The 27,860-nt window shown below is 39.2% G+C and overlaps 1 protein-coding gene across 11 annotated transcripts in view; it reads left to right on the forward strand.

The window, feature by feature from the left end:
* The window catches only part of dock3 (dedicator of cytokinesis 3), a 185,198-nt gene that overhangs the window by 120,297 nt on the left and 37,041 nt on the right, over positions 1–27,860 (forward strand). For all 11 annotated transcript variants that reach the window (XR_010529355.1, XM_065259814.2, XM_065259819.2 and 8 more), the window contains 6 exons: positions 16–167; positions 19,697–19,778; positions 20,143–20,203; positions 21,711–21,858; positions 26,094–26,182; positions 26,875–27,000. Coding sequence is in view for 10 of the 11 variants with exons in the window: in XM_065259814.2 (XP_065115886.1) it covers positions 16–167; positions 19,697–19,778; positions 20,143–20,203; positions 21,711–21,858; positions 26,094–26,182; positions 26,875–27,000 (658 nt within the window). In the remaining variant the exon portion in view is untranslated. The remainder of the gene's footprint in view (positions 1–15; positions 168–19,696; positions 19,779–20,142; positions 20,204–21,710; positions 21,859–26,093; positions 26,183–26,874; positions 27,001–27,860) is intronic.

The following is a 27,860-nucleotide window of genomic DNA, read 5'->3' on the forward strand; positions in this document are numbered from 1 at the left end:
TGTTGTGTTTTTCAGGATGGCGGAAGACAGAGACACGGCGACTCGTGTCGGATGCCTGTGCCGCATCATCTTTTAGTCAACCTGAAGAGCTTCACGTACAACACCATTGGTGAAGACACAGACATTTTCTTCTCTCTGTATGACCTGAGAGAGGGCAAACAAATCAGGTCAGGATACTTTCTTCAATAATTATTCTGCAGAACCTCTGTATTTATATCAAAACACTAAAGCTGATCTCATGGTTAAGACCAAGATCGGTTTTAACTCATTCCTCGCCAGTAAGTAGGGTTTTAAGGGTTTTATTAATCAAAATCAATGTCTTTATTCATAAATATGTCCTCGTTGGTGTCAAATGACCTCTGCCAGTGATCTGACTTTTCTTTGTAAGCTTTTTGTTTCTTCTCTTTACTTACATTGAACGGGTAAGTCCAAGGAGGCTTCCATATCGTTCCGCCGTATTGATAAACTATAATAGCAGAGAGGGACAAAAAGCACTAGCCTACCAACGTGTTTTCACAACGCGTATTTATTCATAACACGTGAACTAGCTGCATCGGACAAGGAGATCAGTGACTACATAAGGGCTACCGTAGTTGCACCACGCATTTGGAAAGGCGAGGCGCTAGAGAGAACTATTTGTTTAAATGCAAAATACAATTTCACCACTAGATGGGGGTAAATCCTACTAATTGCCTCTTTAAACTTTTTAAAAAATGCCTTCCAGGAAAATTTTCTTCTAAAAATATATAAACATACAAATATATAAAATGAAAGAACAGACCCTCTGCTTTCAAACAAACAAACAAACAAACAAAAAAGTTTTATCATATCTACATTTGTTCTCTTATTATAAACTCTTAACTCTTTCCCTGCCACTGAGTGCGTTTACATGCACAGTCTTATGCTGATTATGCTTAATAAACTGATAACACGTGGGGTCATGTAAACGCGTAAAGCGGTTTTCTTTAATCGGGGAAAGCCCCTAAAAAAACGATCGGCACATGTAGTTTTTTGCTCATTACGCCGATTTCACGTGGCATGTAAACACCGTAACCAGCTTTCTCACGGTTTTGTCCATGTGCGCATGTCTCCGCGTATGAAAGATAAACGTCACACGCGGAAGTAAGCGCAAGGTAACGCATAAAAGTCTCCGCTCGACAAAAGCAGTTGGCAGAGAAACTGTGAAAATAGAAGCTCATGTTACATTTACAGGTTCTGCAGACACGAGGAGAGATACAAAAGTACAGCTTAAGACAGATATGCCGTTGGCTTTTTGATCGACTATTATGTACTATAGGTGGTGACGTCACTGCCAGCCCATGTAAATGCAGTTGTCTGCATAGCCGGTTTATTGATTTACATGTAAACGCATGAAAACAGTTTTCTATAATAAGCAGATTTTTGATAGTTATCCGCTTATTCTGTGCCTGTAAACGCACTCACTGACAAGTTATGTTGTCAATTAAGACAAAACATTTGCGTGAAAAAACAACATGTTCCTGAGTTCCTGATGTTTCCAGTTTTTATGGAAATCTGTAATACCACGATTATCCACTTGATGGTGCACTTACTCAATGTCTAAAAAAACTGAAGCAAAAAAAATTATTTACTCATTTTAAACTCTGTGTGTTTTGATCATCGTTCTGAATCTGATTTCTAACAAAACTCACAAAAATGCATTTATTTCAGCTTTTTGCAAAAATTTTTATGTAAAAAAAATATCCATAATTAAGAGTTTATAAGCAGAGAAAAAATATAGATATGATGAAACGTTTTTTTCCTGTTTTGTTTGTTTGTTTGATTGAAAGCAGAGGATCTGTTCTTTCATTTGATATATTTGTATGTTTATATATTTATAGAAGAAAATTTTCCTGGAAGGAATTTTGTGAAACTTTTGTTAAAATCACAAAAAAATTTCAATTTTCACTTTTCAAAAAAAGGCTGGCAGGAATGAGTTAGATATGTGTAGGTTTCATAAAAAATACCAAAATTTTAGCAAAAAGCTGAAATAATTGCATTTTTGTAAAGAAATTTAGTTAGAGATGAGATTTAGAACGGTTATCAAAACATACACAGGGTTTAAAATGTTGTTATAAATTCGTTTTTGCATCATTTTTTTATAAAATGGGTAAGATGGACATCTAGTGGATAATAGCAGAATTACAGATTACCATAAAAACTCACCAGGAAAGCGTCATTGGCAGGGAAATGTTTTCTCTTAACTCTTTCCCCGCCATTGACGAGATAACTTGTCAATTAAGAGAAAACGCTTCCCTGCCAATGACGCAAATTTCTGGCTTTCCGCAATACCGCTATTATCCACTAGGTGGACTTCCGCAACTTATACAACCCAGAAGTAGTGCCTCATGTGAAAGAGAAAGAACTCCGTCTATGTTTTAAAGATCGCTCTGCATCTGATCTCTATCAAAAGTCTTTGACAAAAATGGAATTATCTCAGCTTTTTGCTCAAAATTTGGTATTTTTGAAAAAACCTAACCATATTTGAGAGGTGATTACAAGAGAACTAATGAAGGTAGGATGAAACAGTTTTTTGTTTGAAAGCAGATGGTCTGTTCTTTCATTTGATATATTGTTTGTTTATATATTTATATTGTTTGTTTATATATTTAAATATATATTTTATATATTTGAAGAACATTTTCTGAAAGGCATTAAACTTTTGTGAAAATCATAACAATGCTGGCGTTGGCTGGCAACTTTTTTTTAAATGCTGGCGGAGAAAGAGTTAAAACATCAAAGTCTTGGAAATGGGACTTGCAAATACTGCCTGCGTACAAAGGCCAAATCTGGTACATTTCTGCAAAATGGCAACCAGAACTACAGATAAGAGACCTTGATAAGGGATTTTTTTATAACATCTGTTCACTTTATGCTGTTGAAACAAGGGTTAAGGGGGCTACAGTAGCCAGAGACACCCATTTACTTTCATAGGCTGAGGTGTGTCTCAGGGCAATAATGTGGAGAAGTACAATGAAAATAGCCTGTGCACTTTTTGGATCAGTCCACTGCCCTTTTTTCTTTTTTTATTGCTGCATTGTCAGGAACCACAAAAGTCAGGAATCCCAATGCAGAGGTTTTAATGAGAAAACACAATGTCAGGTATGTATAGGAGATAACACTCTATGTCTTCATGAAAATGTAAATGTGAAAGGCAAAACACTCTGTGACGTCAGGAACAGGCAGGCACTCGCGGTGGGAAACCCAGCAGGGCTGTAGGACATCCACCCTCCGTTCACACTCGTAACAATCCGTCACAGGGCAGAGAGAGTTCCAGGCGGGGCACAGCAGGAGAGAGAGAGAGAGGCGGACTGAGTCTTCAGCAGAGAGAAGTGCTGGACAGCGCACAGCTGGCGTCCGAGTCTTACGCAGGATTACGCGCAGAGCGCACTGCAGCTGGACAGCGCTAGATGTAGTCGGCGCTCAGAGAATCCGCAGACAGAGTGTAAGTGGAGGCTAGGCGGGGAACACACCACTCGGGAGAGACTGACAGTGGGGCGAGGAATCTGAAGGGATAAGGCAGCAGAGAGCACGGTAAATAATCCAAACAAAACTACACACAGTTTACTCGACACGACAGGACTAGAACTAGCCAGGCTAGCGGGCATGAACATACAAAGACGAACTTGCAAGGAACAGAGGAAACGAGGGGAATTTAAATCAAACCGGATGGGCAATAAATATGGATCAGGTGTGGGACACCGGTGAGAAGAGTCAGAGATAATGAGGTCACCAGGTGGAAGGCGCGCACGTGTGGAGCTGTCAAAACATAAACACAACACAACACATGGTGAAACAAAGACAAAGCGGCCAATGAGACCGAATTCATGACAGGACTCCCCCCCCACGACCGCCACTGGGCGGTCCATGAGGAGGCTCACCCCGTCGCCGGCGGAGATCCTCTATCAGCCCAGGGTCCAGGATGTCCCGGGCCGGTACCCAACACCTCTCCTCCGGACCATATCCTTCCCAGTCAACGAGATATTGAAATCCCCTACCCCGGCGACGCATATCCAGTAACGACTTAACCGAATACACAGGGGCACCATCTATAAGCTGAGGGGTGGGAGGGGTGGGGGCAGAGGGAACAGGGTTAATGTGGGAAAAATACACAGGCTTCAGTTTAGACACATGAAAAACTGGATGGACCCGACCGAGAGCTGGGGGCAATCTGAGCCTGACCGTCACGGGATTAATGACCTTAACAATGCTGTATGGCCCAAGGAATCGTGGAGCCAACTTGCGAGAAGGCTCACGGAGAGGTAAATCCTTGGACGAAAGCCATACCTTCTGCCCACAGATAAAACGGGGCGCAGTTCTGCGGTGACGGTCGGCCGCGGCTTTGGTTCGTCTGGAAATCTGACGTAATGTAAATCTAGCTTTCCTCCAGGTGCGTTTGCAACGACGGACAAAAGCCAGCGCAGACGGAACCACCGCATCGGGTTCCTGTGATGGGAATAAAGGGGGCTGAAACCCCATGGACGCCTCAAAAGGGGACATGTTAAGGGAAGAAACAGGGAGAGAATTATGGGCGTATTCAACCCAGGGTAACTGTTGGCACCAGGAGCTCGGATATTGTGATGTCAGACAGCGGAGAGCTCTACCTAAATCTTGGTTAGCCCGTTCACATTGCCCGTTGGTCTGAGGATGATACCCTGAAGACAAGCTAGCCGTGGAGCCTATTTGTCTACAAAATTCTTGCCAGAAACGAGAAATAAACTGAGGACCCCTATCTGAAACAACGTCTGTGGGCAGACCATGTAAGCGAAAGACGTGTTCGATCATAACCTGGGCGGTTTCCTTGGCAGTGGGCAATTTGGGCAAAGGGACAAAGTGAGCCGCCTTGGAGAAGCGGTCGACAATGGTCAGCACTACAGTGTTTCCCCTAGAACTAGGCAAATTGGTTACAAAATCGATGGCGATATGTGACCAAGGACGAGAGGGAATGGGTAATGGTTTAAGCAGACCAATAGGGGCTTGATGAGAGGCCTTATTACGGGCACAAACCTGACAGGCTAACACAAACTGTCTGACATCGGAACCCATAGAGGGCCACCAAAAACGCTGACGAACGGTCGCCAACGTTCTCCGAACTCCCGGATGGCAAACAAACTTGGACTCGTGACCCCACCGGATGACCTCGGAGCGAAGCGCATTCGGAACCCACAATCGACCCGCTGGACACCCTTCTGGCACTTCCCCCTCCCGGCCGGCCCGTCTCACTCGCTGTTCTATTCCCCAGCGTAAGGCACCCACCACCCGCCCCTCCGGGAGGATGGTTTCGTCCCCAGCGGAACCGGGGCTTTCGAACAAACGAGAGAGAGCATCGGGCTTAGTATTCTTGGAGCCGGGCCGGTACGAGAGGGTGAAGTTAAATCTGTCAAAGAAGAGCGCCCAACGAGCCTGCCGAGAAGATAACCTCCTGGCTGAACGGATGTATTCGAGGTTCTTATGATCCGTCCAGACCAGGAAGGGCTCCGAGGTCCCCTCTAACCAGTGACGCCACTCACCCAAAGCCAGTTTGACCGCCAGCAGCTCCCGATTGCCTATGTCATAATTTCGCTCTGCTGGGTTTAACCGATGGGAGAAAAAGGCACAGGGATGCACCTTGCCATCCTTAGCAGACCGCTGAGATAAAACGGCGCCTACCCCGACATCCGAAGCATCCACCTCCACAATAAATTGAGCAGCCGGATCTGGAATAGAGAGAACAGGAGCAGAGATAAACCGGGACTTTAAAATATCAAAGGCCTCCTGAGCACTGGAATTCCAGACAAACCTCTCCTTAGTGGAAGTGAGAGCAGTAAGAGGTTGAGCAATCTGACCATAATTTCTGATAAATCGCCGGTAAAAATTGGCGAAACCCAGAAATCTTAATAAATCCTTACGGGAGTCGGGGACTGGCCATTCGGCCACCGCTTTGATCTTGGCAGGGTCGGGACGGATCTCACCGGGGGCAACAACAAAACCCAGGAACGAAACTGACTTACGATGGAATTCGCACTTCTCCGCTTTGACATACAACTTATTTTCTAACAGCCGGCGTAAGACTCGGCGAACATGCTGAGTGTGTTCCTGCATAGAGGGAGAAAAGATGAGAATATCATCTATATACACAAAGACAAACTTGTTAACCATGTCTCTCAGCACATCATTGACCAGAGTCTGGAAGACAGAGGGGGCGTTACAAAGGCCGAACGGCAGAACGCAGTACTCAAAGTGTCCGGTAGGGGTGTTAAAGGCTGTCTTCCATTCATCTCCCTCTCTTATTCGCACCAGATGATAGGCGTTGCGTAAATCTAGCTTAGTAAAGAAACGCGCCCCCTGCAGGAGCTCAAACGCAGTAGACATTAAGGGAAGGGGGTACCTATTCTTAACCGTAATGTCATTTAAGCCCCTATAATCAATACAAGGGCGCAGGGAGCCGTCCCTCTTGCCAACAAAGAAAAACCCCGCCCCTGCGGGCGAGGTGGAGGGACGAATGAGACCGGCACGCAGGGCATCATTAATATACTGGTCCATAGCCTCTCTCTCAGGACCCGATAACGAATAAAGTCTACCCTTAGGCGGAGAAGTGCCGGGGAGGAGATCAATAGCGCAATCATATGGCCGGTGAGGAGGCAGGGAGGTGGCCCGGGCTTTACTAAACACCTGAGCGATATCCGCATACTCAGCCGGGACTCCGGTCAAATCGACCGCCGGAACCTGAGGAAGAGAAAGAACAGAACCAGAGACAGCAGAACCAAGACATGACACATGACAAGACTGGGACCAAGACAAGATAATACTATGCTGCCAATCAACGTGAGGATTGTGTTGCGCTAACCATCCATGCCCTAAAATAATAGGGGATAGAGACGCATGAAGGACGTGCAACACAATCTCCTCACAATGATTACCAGACACAGAGAGACTCACAGGAGAAGTGCAATGTGTAATCCGCGCCATCTGCTGCCCCTTGAGGGACCAGACATCCAAGGGGGACTGGAGAGGAACAACCGGAACACCCCAAGCGCGCGCCAGCGCTTCATCAATGAAGTTGCCCTCCGCACCAGAATCGAGAAGGGCAGTGGACGGATGATCACGTCCAGCGAAGGACAAAATGACGGGGAGTTGGGTACTGGAAACAGGGGAGAGTTTTGAAGAAGTGCCCACCAGGACTCCCGTACTCACTGATGGGCAGCGGCTTTTAACGGGCAGACCCTTGCAAAATGCCCGGGCTTCCCGCAATACAAACACAGGGCCTTCTGTATGCGCCTCTCTCTCTCTCTCTGTGACAGGCGCAAACGACCCAGCTGCATGGGTTCAGGCTCGGCTGATGGTAAAGGTGAAGAAGGGGAAGTGGTGGTCTCCTCAGAAAACACTCGCTGACGGATGGAGCGTCGCTGATTACGAAGCAGTCTCCGAGCCTCGATCCGGAGAGCGAGATCAATAATGGCATCAAGTGACGGAGGAAGGTCATGAAGAGCGATCTCGTCCTGCAGATCGTCGGACAACCCCTCTACAAACTGGGCTCGGAGAGCCGCTTCATTCCAGTGGCAGGCAGCCGCTAAAGTCTTAAACTCAATAGCATAATCAGTAACTGTGAGTCTGCCCTGAACAAGATGAGCCAAGCGAGCTGCAGCGGCGTCCCCGCGCACCGATCGGTCAAAGAGTTTCTCCATCTCTTCCCTAAACTCATCAAAAGACCGACAGCAAGGGTCGCTGGCATCCCACACGGCCGTAGCCCACTCGCGCGCCTTGCCAACCAGAAGGGTGATTACATACGCAACCCGGGTGCGTTCAGAGGCATAGCGGCGGGGCTGGAGGGCAAAAACCAGAGAGCATTGTGAGAGGAAAGCCCGGCAGGAGGCGGGATCGCCGTTATATGGAGGTGGAGCTGTGACGTGAGGTTCCGTCTGCAACGACTGACTGGGCTGAGTGGCATCATGACTGACCTGGTCAAGCCGAGAGGAAAGGTCATTCAGACGGGTTGATAAACCCTCAACCTCTTGAGAAGTGGTGGTGAGGCGAGCCGAGTGTTGTCCTAACCATGAACCCTGCTGGGCGAGCGCTGACCGGAGAGCATCAACCTCCGCGGGATCCATCTTGGCAAGTTCGTCCTGTCAGGAACCACAAAAGTCAGGAATCCCAATGCAGAGGTTTTAATGAGAAAACACAATGTCAGGTATGTATAGGAGATAACACTCTATGTCTTCATGAAAATGTAAATGTGAAAGGCAAAACACTCTGTGACGTCAGGAACAGGCAGGCACTCGCGGTGGGAAACCCAGCAGGGCTGTAGGACATCCACCCTCCGTTCACACTCGTAACAATCCGTCACAGGGCAGAGAGAGTTCCAGGCGGGGCACAGCAGGAGAGAGAGAGAGAGGTGGACTGAGTCTTCAGCAGAGAGAAGTGCTGGACAGCGCACAGCTGGCGTCCGAGTCTTACGCAGGATTACGCGCAGAGCGCACTGCAGCTGGACAGCGCTAGATGTAGTCGGCGCTCAGAGAATCCGCAGACAGAGTGTAAGTGGAGGCTAGGCGGGGAACACACCACTCGGGAGAGACTGACAGTGGGGCGAGGAATCTGAAGGGATAAGGCAGCAGAGAGCACGGTAAATAATCCAAACAAAACTACACACAGTTTACTCGACACGACAGGACTAGAACTAGCCAGGCTAGCGGGCATGAACATACAAAGACGAACTTGCAAGGAACAGAGGAAACGAGGGGAATTTAAATCAAACCGGATGGGCAATAAATATGGATCAGGTGTGGGACGCCGGTGAGAAGAGTCAGAGATAATGAGGTCACCAGGTGGAAGGCGCGCACGTGTGGAGCTGTCAAAACATAAACACAACACAACACATGGTGAAACAAAGACAAAGCGGCCAATGAGACCGAATTCATGACATGCATGACTCAATCTTTTCGTGCAGCGTGAATGACATCTCAAACCGTACTGCTTTTCTAAGCGACCAATAAAATTGGACAAACACCTCCATATATTTTCAAAATATTGCAGCCTTTTGATCTACTAAGCAAGCACAGAGTTTTTTCACAATATATAAAGATTGTGGCTGCTGAAATATAAAAAGCAGCAACTTAATATATGGATTTGCATAAACTGTGCTGTAAGTATTCGAGCGGTTGCTAACTCTTATGAAGAAGGTTCGTTTTCATCGACTCCATTAAACTTAACATGTAGAAAAATCTTTATTACAAAGCCAAGGCTTGTTTTGTTTTTCCTCCGCAGTTCAATGCGTTAATCTTAAGAGAAATGAGGCCACTGCCAGCTTTCTCCTTCGGGAGTGTTTAAATAGTAATTTATACACCTCATTAATTAAATTAGAGAAGCCTTTGTAAGCCGCTGCGAGACGGCGATGATGGCTTTAATGTTTCTGTTTGAAGCGTTTCGTCCTTTTATTGAAGAGAAACAGATCCGTAATTGGAAAGCGCAAGGTCATCAGTTTATCATTTTACCATGTTATAGTTTGTGTGGAAAGATTTCCAAAAACCACCAGGAAAAGACAAACAGGATAATCGATCAATTTAAAGAAGCAACGTTTTAGCTTAGCAATGCATTTTAACATCGCTTGCTTTAACTTTTTTTAGATGTGCAAAGTTGCATTTGGATTTACATACACTGTATCTGTCTATTTGGCTATTTAAAGGGGACTTTCCAAGATTTTTTATATCATATAGATAATTTTTATAAGATGTTAAAATTGCCACTTTGTAAGTGAGAGCAAAAATGTGACATTTTGTGTGTGTCCTTTAAAATGCAAATGAGCTGATCTCTGCATTAAATGGCAGGGCCGTGGTTGGAGTTTAAGGGGTGGTATTATTATAAGATCCCCTTCTGACATCACAAGGGGAGCCAATTTATAAAGAGCTATTTTTTACATGCTTGCAGAGAATGGTTTAGCAAAACTAAATTACTGGGTTGATCTTTTTCACATTTGTCAGTTTCATAGAAGTAATGAGGACCCAATGATAGCACTTAAACATGAAAAAAGTCAGATTTTTATCATATGTCTTCTTTAAGGAATGTGCTCGGCTTTCATATACTGTATCCCCAGGCTTTCAGACAACCTATTAACTTGTCACTTTTGGCAGTATAGGTTATATAATTCAGTATGTAAGTTAGATTAGTATCTTTATTAAAAACACAAGTGTTTACTTTTCATATAATATAAACAACAAAGTAAAAAACAAAAACCGTACCTATTTATGTTTCGTTGTTAAACCATCCAAGTACTGAATTCCACGACACGGCTCGAGCTGACATCTGTTGCTATAGAAACTTTCTCGGGCATCACGACTGCTATTCGCAAGTGTCTACTGTATTTGGCACCATGACTAACTCATAATCATAAACTTTTGTGGTTACAAAAATGTCTGAAACCTGAAACATTGTTCATATAATTTGTGTCATTCAGGGCTGTACAGTATTGAAGAAAATTGTAATATGCAATACTGTAACCTGCTTAATGGTGTGATATATAATATGCTATATGCTGGGGTTAAATTGGAATTTGACAGGCGAGGGAACTCTTTAAATAAAACTGGGGCGGAAAGTCAGCAGAGGGCTGATATCAGACTAATATCAGGCTCCCAACAAAACTACAATGTATCCCGTACATCAGATCATTATGGGAGGGACATCATCTAGTGAGAGCGTCGATGTACATTCCCATACATTTATTTATTTCTCAGTCCGCCACAAAATTAAAATTGACCACCACAAATAGATGTTTGCACATCGCGTTTATCACTACATCTGTCTCACATGACAGTTTCTGTACAACACCCATGGCGTCAGTCGACGAGCTCCGCTGAGCCTCATTTAAGTTGCATTTAAGCATATATAATGCCGACATGCACGACGCGAATGAGCTGCCACAAACTGCAACTTACAGCAAAGCACAGATGACAACAGGTTTACACGAGACAGCGCTAGCATGAAGGTAAAGCTAATCTTACATTATAGCGATGACGCTGGTAGTGACGCTGAGGGGGTACGAAAAAGTATCGGGTCCTATGTACTGCACCCAGTCGAAAATCCCTCAAAAGTAAGCTGACCCGACCCGACCTAAACCAAACCGTGGGGTACTATGCAATGGAAAAGCGCCATTAGTGTAATAAAAACTCTTCTGGGTGAATACCAAAGACCCTGACAAACCTCTTTTGCTTACTATTATTTGATCATACACTAGGAGCAGTTCTGTACTCCTGCTCACCTGATAAAATGAAAGCGGTCTGTAATAGGTTAGCATTGAAACATGTATGTATCTCGCGGTCTGCAGAAACAGCTAGAGCGTTGTCTTTGTTCTGAGGGAGAACGTTCCCATGAGATATCGACACCGTGCCGATCAGTCTCACCATGGAGACAGGAAAGTTTCTTCTTCTTTATAAAGTTCTCATTTCCTCTGAGATCTTTCATGGCACATATATGGCTCTGCATTGACTGAGTACAGAATACACGCCTAACACGACCCACAAATCTATGCAGTGCTTTTTAGGTTAAACAATTTTAGGCTTTTCTGTTTCATTTTTAGAATCTATTTACATTCATAATAAACATCTCTGGTCTTACTGTGAATGAGACGTTGATGTACACACTGTAAAAATCTCTGGGTTATTTTTGACCCATGTTGGATAAATATTGGACAGAACACACAGCCGGGTTAAAATTGATCCAAAGCTGGGTAGTTTTAAAGGGGACATGGCACAAGACTTTTTTAAGATGTCAAATAAATCTTTGGTGTCCCCAGAGCACATATGTGAAGTTTTAGCTCAAAATATCATATAAATAATTTATTATAGCATGTTAAAATTGCCACTTTGTAGGTGTGTGCAAAAATGTATCGTTTTGGGTGTGTCCTTAAAAATGCAAAATGAGCTGATGAAATTTAAACACTGATCACAATGATGGTGGTTTGTTGCAAATTAAAACTCAATTTTGCGTTTCTCTGCACTAAATGGCAGTGCTGTGGTTGGATAGTACAGATTAAGGGGTGGTATTATTATAATAAGAGCTCCTTATGACATCATAAGGAGAGCCAAATTTCAACAACCTATTTTTTCATGTGCTTGTAGAGAATGGTTTACCAAAACTAAGTTACTGTGTTAATCTTTTTCACATTTTCTAGGTTGATAGAAAAACTGTGGACCCAATCATAGCACTTAAACATGGAAAAAGTCAGATTTTCATGCCATGGCCTCTTTAACCAAACTGCTGGGTTATTATTAGTGGTCGACCGATATGTTTTTTTTTTATGGCCGATGGCGATATCGATATTAAGAAAGCTGTATGGACGATATGATACTGATGTAGCACAAATCTTATTACAATAAATAAGAGACAAACAGAAAAATTGTGAAACAAAAAAAGTTGTTATGCATACACTGAAAAAAACGATTCATTCAATTTACTCGATTTTTTAAGGTAAGTGGTTGCAATCAATTTATTTAAGCTACATTTAAACAAAAGTTTTTTGTTTTGTTTTGTATTTCTTTATTTTTTTTATCTTAAAGGTGCAGTGTGTAATTTTTAAAAGGATCTTTTGACAGAAGTGCAAAATAATACACAAAACTATATTATCAGGGGAGTATAAAGACATTTCACAATGAACTGTTATGTGTTTATTAACTTAGAACGAGACCTTTTTATCTACATACACCGAGGGTCCCCTTACATGGAAGTCGCCATTTTGTGCCGCCATTTTTCTACAGAAGCCCTTAACGGACACATTTTTTTACTAAGTTGTCTCCGACAATGACATGTTTTTCCGGTTGAGGCTACCGTAGCTTTTCTATGTGTTTCAAAAGCGAGGGGTGAGCAGTGGACTGAGCTGTTGGTTGCAATTTGCAATCTCACCACTAGATGCCGCTAAAATTTACACACTGCACCTTTAAATAAATTGATTGCAACCCACTTATCTTAAAAAAATTGAGTAAATTAAAAGAATCGTTTTTTTTTCAGTGTAACGTTTATAAATATACCCTTTTGAAATACATAAAACACATTTACAAGACATAATTACTGCCAATAATTTAAAAAAGCAAATATTGGCCTCTGCAATATATTGTTTTATCACTAATTATAATAACCCATGGTTGCATAACAACAACAACCCAACATTGGGTCAATTATAACCCAGCATGTGTTTTGTCTAATATTTACCCAAGATGGGTCAAAAATAGCCTAGCCATTTTTAAGTGCTTAATTTTAAGCAAAATATAACTTGATATTTCTGCTGATGTCACCACTCTCATTTAGCTCCGCCCCTGCAATCACTTCCCTCCATTCTGATATAATGCCCACTTTTTACATTACAAACCCTTTTCTGATGTATAAATTAAACCCCACCCACATTTTTCGTTATAGTTATAGCTGTGACATGAAAATATATAATAATAATTTATGAATGAGTATTTTATTTGTTTAGTTATTAATTTTCTTTTAATTTTTCTCTTTCTCAGTGGTTTCATTCAGGTTCCTTTAAAGATGTTTTATTTCTCTGTATTATATGGAGTGTGTCGTGATTTCAAACCTGAAAGAAATATACCAGAATACTTCAGATTATATAAATTGCAACAGCCTAAGAAAGCTGGCCAAGAAGATTATTCAACAAAGCACCCACAGAGCCCCCCCCCCTCTCTCTTTCTCTCTCTCTCTCTCTATCTCTCTCTCTCTCTCTCTCTATCTCTCTCTCTCTCTCTCTCTCTCTCTCTCTCCACCCACTCCTCACGGCTTTAGCTTTGACAGGCTGATAATGGTGCTTCTGCCTCCTTCTCAAAAGCTGTCTGACCCTGTAGTGGGCCACAGGTTTCATCCAAATTTATACCATTCCTGCTCAAATTTTTTTCAGTTGTAAGGAACTTTCTAGATGGTTTGACTTTTTGTTATTGTTGTATGAAAACCAAGCATCATGAACAGATGAATAATGTTGGATATAAAGGCAATAAGACCAGGACCATGTCTGCTATTGTAATATGTCATCCCCAAATGCTTTGTACCTTATTTCCACTTCTCCAAGCATGTCCTCGTATCATGATGCACATATATGAGCACACTCCTAATAAATATGGTCCAGATAAAAGTATTATATGGTCGCTTTTGCAATGACCCTGTTTTCATGCCCTATGCATGTTTTCTTCCTCTTTTCCAAATTTTAATTGTCATCATTGTAGATTTTATGTAACTTGTACGCAGACAACAAAATCAACAACATTAACAGCATAATAAAGTTGGCAAACAGCAAAACAATCATCCTAGAATGGTAATTGCTACATTTATTCACGCTGCAATGCATGCTGGGAGCTCATAAAGCTTTAAAAACCAACACTGTTGTTCAGAATGAAATTGCATCTAAATCCGTTTACCTGTATTGGTATGAATGAAAACATGATTATGTGAACTAAACATTAATAGTTAATCGGTTTATGTTATTTAAATTTTTGGTTAACAAAAGCATTCTGTGTTTATGACAGGGCACACTGAGTGGGACATATCCATTTTTAATATACATAAATATACCCCTAAATGTTTGGGTCCCCCAGTGTTTGAGATGTGGTTTCGCCTTTGGTTTATGATAAAATCGTTGTGCATTAAAATGCACAAGAGCAGTGCGTCTCTAATCAAACAGAGATTCATAATTTAGCCCTTGAATATTTGCACTTGTTAATTGTATTTCACCACCAGTAGTTAATTTCCTCTTCTAAACCCCTTGTCCTTTGCAATCCCAGATCTGTTTTGGTAAGTTTGAAAGACCATACATCAAACTAATATCATCTTTTTCACACACTCCAGACGTTAAGTATGTTATTATCATGTGCGCTATGAGATACACAATAGGATTCAAACAGTCGTCCCCAAGTCATTTTAACGGGAGAAAACTGGTGAAATAATAGCGCTGGTTATATAAGAAGATTTTAATGAATACTTACTGTCACCAGAAGACAATACCGTCTCTTACAGGGAAGTGGGACGGTGCCTTCCAGCTACGTGATTGGTTGGTATCAGCAAAGCTGCTTTCTCAGCAGCATTTAATGTGAACTTGTAAAATGTACACGTGACAGTAGAGATTCACTTTGATTCATTTTACAGATTTTTTTGTCTTAAGTTTTTTTTAAGCACACTCAAATAAAAGTCATTACATTTTGATCAGTAGCCATATTAAGTTGAAACTTAACGCGTTAACGTAAATTCGTAAAAAAAAAGTAGAACATATATTGATATTGTTTTTGACTTTTTGTATGCCAAATCTATTAGTTTTACGGTTTTGAAGGTATGGATGCAGTTATTTAGTTTTTGAACATTAACTCATTTCCCGCCAGCCTTTTTTTTTTTTAAAGTTGCCCGGACACATTTTTTGTGATTTTCACAAAAGTTTCCAAAACAAACTTCCAGGACAAGATTCAGAACGATTATCAAAACAAAAACACAGTGTAAAATTAATAAATAATTTTTTGCTTCAGTTTTTGTATAAATTAGAGAAGTGGCCATCTAGTGGATAATCGCGGTATTACAGATTAACATAAAAACTCATCAGTAACACATTTTTTTTAATGCAGATGTTTTCTCTTAAATGATGAGATAACTTGTCAATGGCGGGGAAAGAGTTAAAAAAAATCTTTAACTGGATTTTTCCCTTTCATTTAATTATTCTCTAATAATTAACATACATTTGCATAAAACATCCATATTTGTCCACGCCCATGCTGATTTGAGGATTAAAAACTTGAAAAGTGTTAAATTTGAGGTAAATATAGAACAGATAAAAATATGCGTTTATTTACGAGTCAACTCGTGACAATCATGCGATTAATCTAGATTAAATATTTTAAACGATTGACAGCCCTCGTAAACATTAAAACAAAGTACAGTACTACTAAGTTAAAGGTGCAGTGTGTAATTTTTAGAAGGATCTCTTGACAGAAATGCAAAATAATATACAAAACTATATTATCAGGGGTGTATAAAGACCTTTCATAATAAACCGTTATGTGTTTATTAACTTAGAACGAGATTTTTTATCTACATACACCATGGAAGTCGACATTTTGTGCCGACATTTTTCTACAGAAGCCCTTAACGGACATTTTTTTACCAAGTTGTCTCCGATGATTACATGTTTGTCTGGTGGCGGCTACAGTAGCTTCTATATGTGTTTTAAAAGTGAGGGGTGAGCAGTGGACTGAGCCGTTGGTTGCAATTCACAACCTCACCACTAGATGCCTGCTAAAATTTACACACTGCACCTTTAAAGTGAATTGTATAACCAATTTGATTATAGTTGCAAAACATTTAGACAGCAAAAAATAAATACTTTCTTGTCAGGAATGTTGATATGCATTTAAAACATTAAAGTCAAAAAGCTAAACGATAACAACGCTGTTAGCGACGACAAATGCATTATTGCTACAACAAAACTGTTCCTGCCTTTGTCCACACAGAATGCGTTTTTTAGAATTGTTTCTAGATCCCCATTCCAGAGTGATCTCAGGATTAATTACGAGACTTTTTTGCATTCACACAAAAGGCAGTTTTATGGCATCAACATGCGTAAAATGTGTAAAAATAGTTACCGGTTATATTAGCTTTTGCCATGTTGCCTCCCAGCACTCACATCCGGTGTAAAGCAGCACAATATGGATGCACCCAGACATCCCTTGCACACATCATTGAACCAGTCCATGTTTCTTAGCTGTAATGCCAAGTGAAGGTGCCGGGTGTGAATGCATTGATTTCTTTCAAACTTAACAATCACAACATACACTTTACACATTCGTTTGGGCATGACAGCAATAAATGAAGTTGCCCCAAAAGGCAGTAGGCTGTATCGCAACACAGAAACTAAGGACCTGATGTTCTGCCAGCCGCAGTAACAGAAATATTTCAATGCACATTTTTATTTTTGACGCAGTGTTATGCATGAAGACTGGGTCCTGTGGATAGCATATGGCATGTGAAATTGTCTCTGTATATCAACATAGCATTTACTGGCACTGTTTTTTGTAAAGACCAGCATTTTTTATTTCTCTTTAATGACCTAAACATTGGAAAAATGAAGTTTATTGAATTCTTAAAGGGCCAACATTATGCTCATTTTTACAAGATGTAATAAAAGTCTCAGGTGTGCCTATGTGTCTGTGAAGTTTCAGCTCAAAACTATTGTTATACGTAGCATGTCCAAAATGCTCCTAACAAACACTATAAAAAAGATTTTGGGTAAAACGAACCAGTCAGTCAGTGGCTGGGGGCGGGGCTTTGTGAGTGTGACATCACATTAACAAGAGAATCAATACAGCATGTCTAATTCAACTGCTCTGATGGATTTTTTTTATTGTAGGGTGGTTGTGTTCACACACTGCCGACATACATCTATGTACAAACACCTTGATAAAGTGGATTTTGCATAATATGGGTCTTTTAAATGGGCAGTTGGGTCCTTTAAACAATAAAATTTTGTTGTAGCTTCCCAACTCTTAAAATCAATCATATGGCGCATCTGTCCTATAAAAAAACCTATGCAGCATCTTTTTTTCCACACCTCGCACACAGCTCATGTCATACTGTAAGCACTATTGCAGTAGCAGCGAGTCTGTTGATGTAATCGCCCATGTGGCGTCCCAGACTCCATTAGTCTGTTTTGGAGCAGACAGGAAGTGTGCAGCTCCATTTCCTGTGATCCGATTACAGCCCATTCAACTCATTCATCTCTACCTCCACACTTGAAAACAAGAGAGAAGAACAACATTATCTGTTCAAAGCATAGGTCCCTGCCAGCATCTTCCTTGTATGGGATCTGGAATATTTGTTTTAATTTGTTGTCATTAAATGTAACAGCGGCCCGGAGGTTAAAGAGCATTTATATTAAAATTCTTCCACTTATGGACTTCCTTATGAAATATATTTAATGAATACAGTGTTAAATGCTAATATTAAGTCCCTTGATGAAGTTACTGAATCTAACGTGGTGACCACGATGAAAAAGATTTCATTGTAGGTCTGTTCTGATAGGGTCATAGGCTTTTTAGCGCTTAAGCATGTAATGTTATGTTAAACATTTTAATATATTGAGTTATTGAGTTTGTATAGATAAACAGTTTCATATACCACTTAGACACGACTGCAAGTGCATTAAACCATTTTTACATGTGAAGTCAATTCAACCTACTTTGATAAGTTGACATAACTTTGAAAAGCAAGTTGAAATTGGTTAACTTAATTTGTTAAGTTAAAGTAAAGTAAAGATGTTGATCTGCGGTGCTATCAAATTATTTTTGAGATAGTTTGAGCCTCACTGGTTTAGTGGAGGTTTTTGTATGATAACTGCTTTTGGTGCCGCGTTGTTGGGTCATTAACTCATTCCTCGTCAGCTTGCTTCACAGAATGCTTTAGAAACTAATTTTCTTCTCTAAATATATAAACATATAATATCTAAAATAAAAGAACAAACCCTTTGCTTACAAACAAACAAACAAAACTGAAAAAAATATGTTTTATCTTATCATCATTTGTACTTTTTTATAACATTTTAAATATCACTGAAAAAAATGATTCATTCAATTTACTCAGTTTTACTCAATTTTACTCAAAAAAGATTAGTAAAGTAAAATAAATTAATTGTAGCTTAAATAAATTGATTGCAACCACTTACCTAGCAAAAAAATGAGTAAATTGAAGGTCATCACACCACTGATCTACTGGCTGTCCTTCAACTTGATGCCCAGCTGATGCGCGACCAACGACCACCGGCTGAACCAGTTTAATCCGCTTACCCGCTTCCTATCCCTACCGTGTCTATATATATATAAATATATATTAATTTCTCCCTAGGGTTTTTGTCCTTCTAGGAGTTTTTTCCCACCGGGTTTTCTCCTAGGGGGTTTTTTAGTCCCAGGGAGAGTCAGCCAACTTTGGCTTAACTTAGCACTGTACTGTATACGTTACATTATTAATACGCTCGCTTGTACGGTTTATTCTTAGCCGCTATATTCTACTTCTTATACTATCTACTGATTTTCTGTGTTCTCATCTTCATCTACTCATGTAAAGCTGCTTTGCAACAATTAACACTTGTGAAAAGCGCTATATAAATAAAATTGAATTGAATTGAATGAATCATTTTTTTCAGTGTAGGTTTTTTCAAAAATACAAAATTTTGTGCAAAAAGCTGAAAATAATTGCATTTTTGTAAAGGTGTCAGATTTAAAACGATTGTCAAAACATATAGAGTTTAAAACGTTTTAAAATTAGTTTTTGCTTTAGTTTTTTTATAAAATGGGTAAGAGCGCCATCTATTGGATAATACACATTACCGTAAAAACTCGTCAGGGAAGCTTCATTAACTGAAAAAAAAATTATTCATTCAATTTACTCAATTTTTTTAAGGTAAGTGGTTGCAATACATTTATTTAAGCTACATTTAAACAAAAATAAATTAGAAAAACAAAACAAAAGACTTGTGTTTGTAGCTTAAATAAATTGATTGCAACTACTTACCTCAACAAAAATTTTTGTAAATTGAATGAATCATTTTTTTCAGTGTTGGCATGGAAATGTTTTCTCTAGAATTGACAAGATAATTCGTCAATGGCGGTGAAAGAGTTAAGTTATGGTTTTCCTTACTGAACTTGTTTAGTAAATACTTGCTCATGGAAACTTCATTCTCTCTCTTCAGTGAGAAGTTCATGGTGAGACTTAACAAAAACGGCGGGCCGAAAAATCCAGAAAAAGTTGACCGTCTCTGTGCATTGTTTACGGTGAGAACACAGGTCATAAACTTTTGTTATTGCTAAGTAGTCTTTAACCTAAAAGGTTATAAATCAGAAAATTTGATGGAGGGCTCAGTTATGTTTCATGTAAAGATCAACTTTTTGCAGATATTTCTAGAAATAGACACAAATTGCTTCTATATTGTAGTTGTATATAGCAATTCTTCACAGTTGACATGGATAGCTCAGATAGTTTTGTCTTTAAGAAATGTCTTAACAGAATGCAGTATTTCCAAAAGTCCTCACTAGCTTTCTAGAAGAAACTATTAAGATTTAAAACCTCATTTCTTTCCTATCAAACATCTGTCAGAGTTTGACCCAACTCATTTGCTTTTCTCATTTTCCAAAACAGGATCTAAGCAACAAGGACATGAAGCGAGATCTGTATATTGTGTCACAGGTCATTAGGACGGGTGAGTATCACGTTGCATGTAGCTTCTCTCTCCTTCCCACAATTCCTCGCTCGATCCATTTTCTTTATTTTGAGCCAAATGTGGCCATGAGGCATAGCATTTCCCCCGCTGCAACAATACATCTCCAGAGCTGTTACGTAAGCACAGGATTGCGTGCTCCTTTACTTCATAGAGACAGGCATGAATAGAGATCCTGTGACACTTCCCTAAATAAAAGGAAACTTTCTGGCTGTGTACAGCCCTGTCTCAAAATAGAAATCATCTCTCTATTTACATGTATCGCCATGAGGGTCGCAAAATATAGAAGTACCTTATGTACAGCATAAATATAGTCAGATATTTGCTGTGACAATAATTGCATAAATGACGTCCGTAGGTGCGACTGTTGCTAACTTTTGGCACAATTGTTGCACAACTAGTGGTACCAAATGGAATTGCAGTTTGCTTATTCACTGTAAATAAGATTTGTTGTTTTAATTAAAAAAATTAAGTGTTCATGCTGCCTTAATAAAAGGTTGAGTTAATTCAACTTAAAATATTAGTTGACTATATGACTTATATTTTTAAGTAAAATTAACTTAAAGGCAGCAAAAACACTTACTTTTTAAGTTAAAATTTAAAGCTATAGCAAGGTAAATCTAAACATTTCGGATGAATATCTGACTTGCTTTTTTCATTTGGTCAAAATATTACCCATATCGTTTCACTTCAGAAGACATATGAGTCATTTGGATTACTTTAAAGATGAATGTTTGTTGTGTGTTCAACTGAGATGGTGAAGTCAAATAGATTTTGTATGACATGAGGGTGAGTAAACTATGAGTGAGTTTCTCATATGTGGGTCAACTTTACCTTTAACAACGTGGACTTTCTGCCAATTTTTAATTAATTAATTAAATGATAAAATAAAAAATAATATATCACAAAATATGTCACAAAATTAAACATTAAATGCTAAAATAAAAATTCGTTTTCATCTACTTAACTATGTTAATCAGTGGGTTGGTTTTACTTGCTCAAGAAATGGGGATTGGCTGAAGCAGTGTTGCCAACTTAGCGACTTTATTGCTACATTTAGCAACTTTTAGACCCATTTAGACAACAAGACCGTACGAGTCTTGCCTCGAGATTGTAGTGAAAATGAAATGTCAAATCATCAATTGCATTTAATTTTTCAATTTGGCAGGGAATATGCATCATCACCTTGAAGATGAAATAATTGAATTTGATGTTATCATTTTTATTTTAGCATTTTAATTTAAATATTTTGACATATTTTGTGATATTATTTTATAATTTCATTAATTAAAAATAACCTTCCATATTGACCAACAAAATCGGTATAAAAAATTTTGCAGCTTTTTTTGGTTCCACAAATGGACCAGAAAGTAAACACTGTGGCTTTAAAATGTACATAACATACTTTAACAGTTAGCAATAAAAAGTATCTGTATGGTTCATAGCAGGTGCATATGACATTATTCACACAATGATTTCTGTTGAGCAGGGCGGATGTTGCTCAACGACTCAAAGAAAGGCCCTCCTCATGTCCAGTACCGCCGGCCGTACGGATGTGCTGTGTTAGCCATGAGCGACATCCTTCAGACCATCTCTGAACTCAAAGAAGAAAAAGACTTTGTGCTCAAAGTTTACACGTAAGTCTCTATGCACTTCAGATTCATTAGTCTCTATGATTGATCCATGTTTGTCATGAATTGTACATTAGACCCTACATACACGATAAATTGCTACTTAGTTTTATCAAATCCACAGTCTTGACAAAGCACTTGAGTTGATGGATAAAACTGCTTAATAATATATTAACCTCTCTGTTCTAACTATTAGCGGACTGGGAATTATTATAGAGTCGCTTGTTTGAGCCGAACATGCTGTAGACAAAAATTCATGTAAAATTCATGGAAATTATACCTCCCTCGTTCAAATCAGAAAAAACATTTGTACCACAAATGACAAGATGCTTTCTCGAACATTGATTGTTTAATTTTCCGTTTCACAGACACAAATATTCTTAACCTTACAGGGAAACTAACCAAAAGAGACACTATTATAATAAGAAAACACCTTTGGTTCTGAACCTACTGAGCCGTCTGCCTACAAAGAATTTTAAAGTGTCATAAGCTGGGTTTTTAATCGTACCGAGCCCCTAAGGTGACATTGGAGTAAAAAAAAATCGAAAGTTTCATGTGCTCACGCGAAACCTTCATGTGCAGAATGTTTTTTAAAAGTTTTGTTTTGCGTGCGCACGTGAAACTTTCGCGTGCGCACATGAAACTTTTTCGTGTGCCATGAAACTTTTGCTTTCACATGCGCACGCGATAGTTTCACGTGTGTGCACGATAGTTTCACGTGATAGTTTCACGTGCGTATGCGAAACTAAACGTTATTTAATTTTTGATCCATGTCCCCTTAGGGGCTCCATATTATCGAAACGTGAAGGGAATCTTATTTCAAATTTGCAAAATAAAAAAACTAATGTGAATTAGGTGCGTTTCCATCAAGTTGTTTAAGCGAATGATGGGGGATTGGTAATTAGTGACCAACAGTCAATAATACAAGGCACGCTTAGAAAATGGGGACAGGACTGTATTTAGTTAAGATTTTAAACTTTTTTTTACCAGCAGTTAAGACGACATCAGCTGATACAGCTAGACGATCAGTGCGTTTAATGTTCGCTATGTCAGAATTTATTCAGCCAATGCGTTTCCATCTCCCATTATTAACTCAAAAATCACCTTAAGCGAGTGAGCGTAAAAACGTTTTTGTGATTTTAAGGGATTTTTTCCAGAGATTCACTTGTTTCGAATGCAATACTTCAAAATTTGTAAGAAAGTATTGTGTATGTGTGTACTCGTGGTTAATGCAATCCCATAATGCATTGCAACATCTGTGAAAAATAAATAAAGTTAATAGAATGGTTTTTAAATATTCTCACATTTCATTAAATTCTGCAAGTGTTCAATTGTAATTGCGTAACCTACTTAATATTTGATATGTTATGAAGAATTTTGTTTATTACTGTATAGTATTTTGCCATTAGCTTAGCCAAATGCTAACATCAAACCAAAGTCACTTTAGGGAAGTGATGTTTGCAACGCCTCCTGGCAGTTATTTTTTAGTCATGCGAGACTAAAGACATATCTATTTGAGTCAGGAAGACAGATATTTCTAAAGTCCTATTTGTGTTAATTAAAACGACATTGACAATTAAAGCTCAAATTGTGCAAATAAAGACCTTTACTTAAAGTCGTTTCAACTACTGTGCATGCGCACGGGTTGGAAAGTGTCTTATGCAACTCAACAGAGCCGTTTGTAACAGAAAATCCACAACACACAGCAAAGTACTGTATCTAAAGTCTGTCCCCACACGGACCCGCTATCTCCATCACAGACTTTCATTACCTCTGTGTGCAGCCATGCAGTAAGCCCTCCTCTGTTTTATAGTCTGGGCAACTGACAGAACCGGTTACATGAGAGAAGAACTCCATAAAGGAAAAATACAACTTATGTCTGTGTAGGTGAAAAAAAGAAGAAAAAGGTTTAGAAACCCCAGCAATCATAATGGCACACAATCGTGTTGTATTAAGCCATCAGTTTTTACTAAAGTAAACAATCAGGGCTTTTCATTTGTTTTTCTTATGTTGATTTATTGCTTTGGTGAACCCTGGCTGTGCTCTGTCAGTAAAGATTATTTTCTAACATTGTCTCTGATAGGATAGGAGATGAAATTAAATAATGCCGTCATTTCATTATTGCATTAATACAAAAGTCTTACCATATGGAGCTACCAATAGAGTGAGAAATTATATTTTTAAATATAATTTAAAATATATTTCAAAGTGTATCTACTATATAATATAATTTAATATAATAAAATATAATATAATATAATATAATATAATATAATATAATATAATATAATATAATATAATATAATATAATATAATATAATACTATATTTTGAAATATGTTTACAAAAATGTATTTTTTTTTTGTATATTTTGAAATATTCCATTTATATTCTTGTTGCACTGGAAGAAAAACTTTGTATGTTACAAACTTGTAAACATAACAATTAAATGATAAATATTAAAATATATGTTCAACTGCAAAAAATATGCTTTATTTTATATTTTATTAGTGCTGGGCAAAGATTAATCGCGATTAATCGCTTACAAAATGAAAGTGATTTTTTTTTGCATAGGATATGTGTGTCCACCATGTGTAATCAATATATTTATTTTAACACACACACACATGTATACATTTCAGACATTTTTTAATTATATATAATTCTTTTATTTATTCATTTCTTTATAATATATAGAATATATAAAACTTTAAATAATATATATATATATATATATATTATTTAAAGTTTTATATATTCTATATATTATAAAGAAATGAATAAATTAATGTGTGACTAATTCTTAAATACATCAATGTGTGTGTATTAATATATATACATGATAATTACACATGGTACACACACATATACTATGCAAAAAATAACTTTTATTTTGTATAGGATTAGTTGTGATTAATCTTTGCCCAGCACTATATTTTATACATACTTAAATATTTTATACAAACTTTTATATTTTGCACAGGAAAAATATATTTTGCCATATAAAATTAGTTTTAAAATTAGAAATGTATTTGTTACCCCTAAAATACTAAAATATATGTTAATAAATTAAGGTTAAATTTATACATTTATAAAGTTATATTTAATTAAGCAAAACGATTTTTTTATCCTAAATTTTTTTGCCATATGGGTGTCAAGAGAACCTTTTCTATTTTTGGAGAAACCATGCATGTATGTCTGTATGCAACTATGAAGTATGCATTATGTGCACAAGTATGTAGTGAATCATATGAGTCCTATATGTGCATGAAGGTATGCTAGTTATGTGGGGACATCTAGTGGAAGACTAGATAGGGAACATAATGCTATGGCAACCAGACCTGGCTGCAGTCCCCATTCAGCTACTGCATGCAGTTCAGTCAGTCAGCTTTGCTGTGAAATCCCCTTCATGTTCTGTAATTTAGCACTTTATGCATCAAGAGTCTGTGAAAACAGAAAGATGGCTTTCCTCGCATGTTTGGTGTAAAGCCGTTACGACCCTGCGAGCGACAGACCAGAACCGCCCCTGATGCCCTTGGATCCAGTCGCTGCGACAGTTAACCAGATGGACTCTGCGGGAGTTTCCACAAAGCATCTGCCCGCTCACCCACCGCTAAAACTAGCATTAGCTCACTGAGATCCCTTTCAGCTTGGGTTTAGTCACGACTGGATCAGGCATTAACAACATCAGTTTCCCTCAGGCCAGAGAACTGCTGTTCTCAAACCTCCATCAGATCGCCCGCAGCCATTTAGCAGGAATGGACCATATGGCTCTGTTCCTTTACCTGAAAGTGCCACAAATCGCTGATTTTCTTCTTAGGTGATGCTTGGTTGTACTTGTTTGCTAGTTTTTCCACATGATCAATACGTGACCCTGTCTGTGGAGCACTGATGTTTGATTTCAATCTTTGATAGGACCCTACTCGCCCAATATATCAAGGGTTATATTTTGGTTAGATATGAAGGTTATATATTTCAAATCGGACTTTTCCCCAATAATTTGTTGAGCATCATTATGCTTGTATTGCTATGCTAGAGTATACCCAAATGAATAAATCTCTTTGACTGGATAAAAGTTGAGATTTGTCTTGAACGCAGGCCGTAAGATCTTTTACTGAAGACGGGTAATGCACATACTGACAGATTACATTTTTGACTTCCAGTAATACACGTCTGGGAATGACTGGAATACTGAAACAAGCTTTATCTGATAATGTTGTCACTGTCTAACTTGTCTCACAGTTGTAACAATGAGAACGAGTGGTACCAGATCCACGAGAACATTATCCGCAAGTCCAGTACCAAATACACGGCGCCCAGCACTAACTACGGTAAGTGCACTTAAAACCTGCCATTAGTATTACGTGAACAACATCCAGCTTCACTGTAGTCCTTATAAAAGCCTGTGAATCATCTCATTTTGTTGGTATTATGTTGAATCACTGTATTGATGTCTGGTGGTCTCCTAATGTCTTCAATGTGTTCACTTAAAACTTTGAAGGGGCGTAAGTGTTAAAGGGATAGTTCACAAAATATCTGCAATATATGCAAAATTAATTTCCAAATTCCTTCAAAAGATGTATATTAACCCAAGAGCCATTTTGGGAATGTCCCAAATATGTGCCATGTTTGAGTCAATGGAAAGAAATCCTGAAGGTGGCGTTCGGTGGCAATTGGCACATCAGCTGTTCAAATTAAGAACTCATACGACCACCGAAGGGATAGCCTGAAAAAATTTGGATCGGGATGAACGGAAAACCCTTCCAGCTGGGAATCAGGGAAGCCAGGCAATCAGAATGACTGATTACAGCGGGCGGGCTGGCGTGTTCAATTTAATGAAGGATTGATGCTAGTGGGGTGCCAGGCCATTAGCGGCATTGTAGACGCAAAACAATGTCTTGATTGAATTAAATTGTTGCAGTTACTGGCACACTCTGGTACCTCACTGAAACAGAGTCCTATTTTCGTAAATAATAACAATGTATTCGCAGATGTCTTAATACAGTCATCTCTCGTCGCGCAGGTCTGATCATCTCTCTGCAGTTGCTCCGAGGCGACATTGAGCAGGTACGCAGGGAAAACCCCATGATATTCAACCGCGGAGTGGCAGTCACACGCAAACTGGGCTTTCCTGATGTTATCATGCCAGGTAAGTCCTGAGGAACTTATATGAACTCTTTAGGTGCAAATGTGTGAAGGAGTACTGCACCTGTGAGAGCTATTTTTCTGACAGTGTAAGATACTCTACTGTAAGTGTTTTTCTATGCAGTTGCTAAGGATGGTTGCCAGGTGCTTGCTTACTGGACCAAGTCTATAATAATAATCTATAGCTACTGTATGGCCTCTAAGTCTAGGGTTTTATTGCCCATCTGCTTGGTGACAGTCTGGTCATAGGCACATCTGCCCTTAACAAGAACAATTTGAGGTATCATTATAAATGTAAGCATCTAAGGTTAAGTGGTTTGCTTGCATTAGTACTGGACAGATAAGGTCACGATCATTGGTATTTTGAATCAGGCTTGTACCAACATGACCCACAGACTGCACTAACTGTCCCCTCCATGCCCCCTGTGAAATCAGCTGGCCACATCAAAGCCGAATTACAAAATAACTTCCCAGTGATTCAGTAGGCGTCTCTTCTTCTGATCACGCTGTGTACCTTAAGAGTTTTTGACTCTTTGATTCAGTGGACTCCAGAGTCAAATTCCAACAATGCTATTGTCAGTGTAATGTTGTACAATATCGCCTCTCTTCATCTGTAATGTCAAGCATCAGTCTTGTAATCCCAATGCACCCTTAGGTAGATTAATGGGTTCCATCTTTGTTGTTAAAATTCATTCACGGGCCTCTGAGGTTCCCTGTTTTTCTCAAGAGGTTTAATGTAGGGTTGATCATTTGCATATTGAGCAGGCATGTAGTTCAACTATAATCACAGACAAGGCTGTGCTCCTTAACCTGATAAGGAACACTGTGCTGTACACGGCACACCCACCCCCCCTCGGAAGTGAG

Source organism: Paramisgurnus dabryanus, chromosome 24, assembly GCF_030506205.2.
Source record: "Paramisgurnus dabryanus chromosome 24, PD_genome_1.1, whole genome shotgun sequence".
NCBI lineage: Eukaryota > Metazoa > Chordata > Actinopteri > Cypriniformes > Cobitidae > Paramisgurnus > Paramisgurnus dabryanus.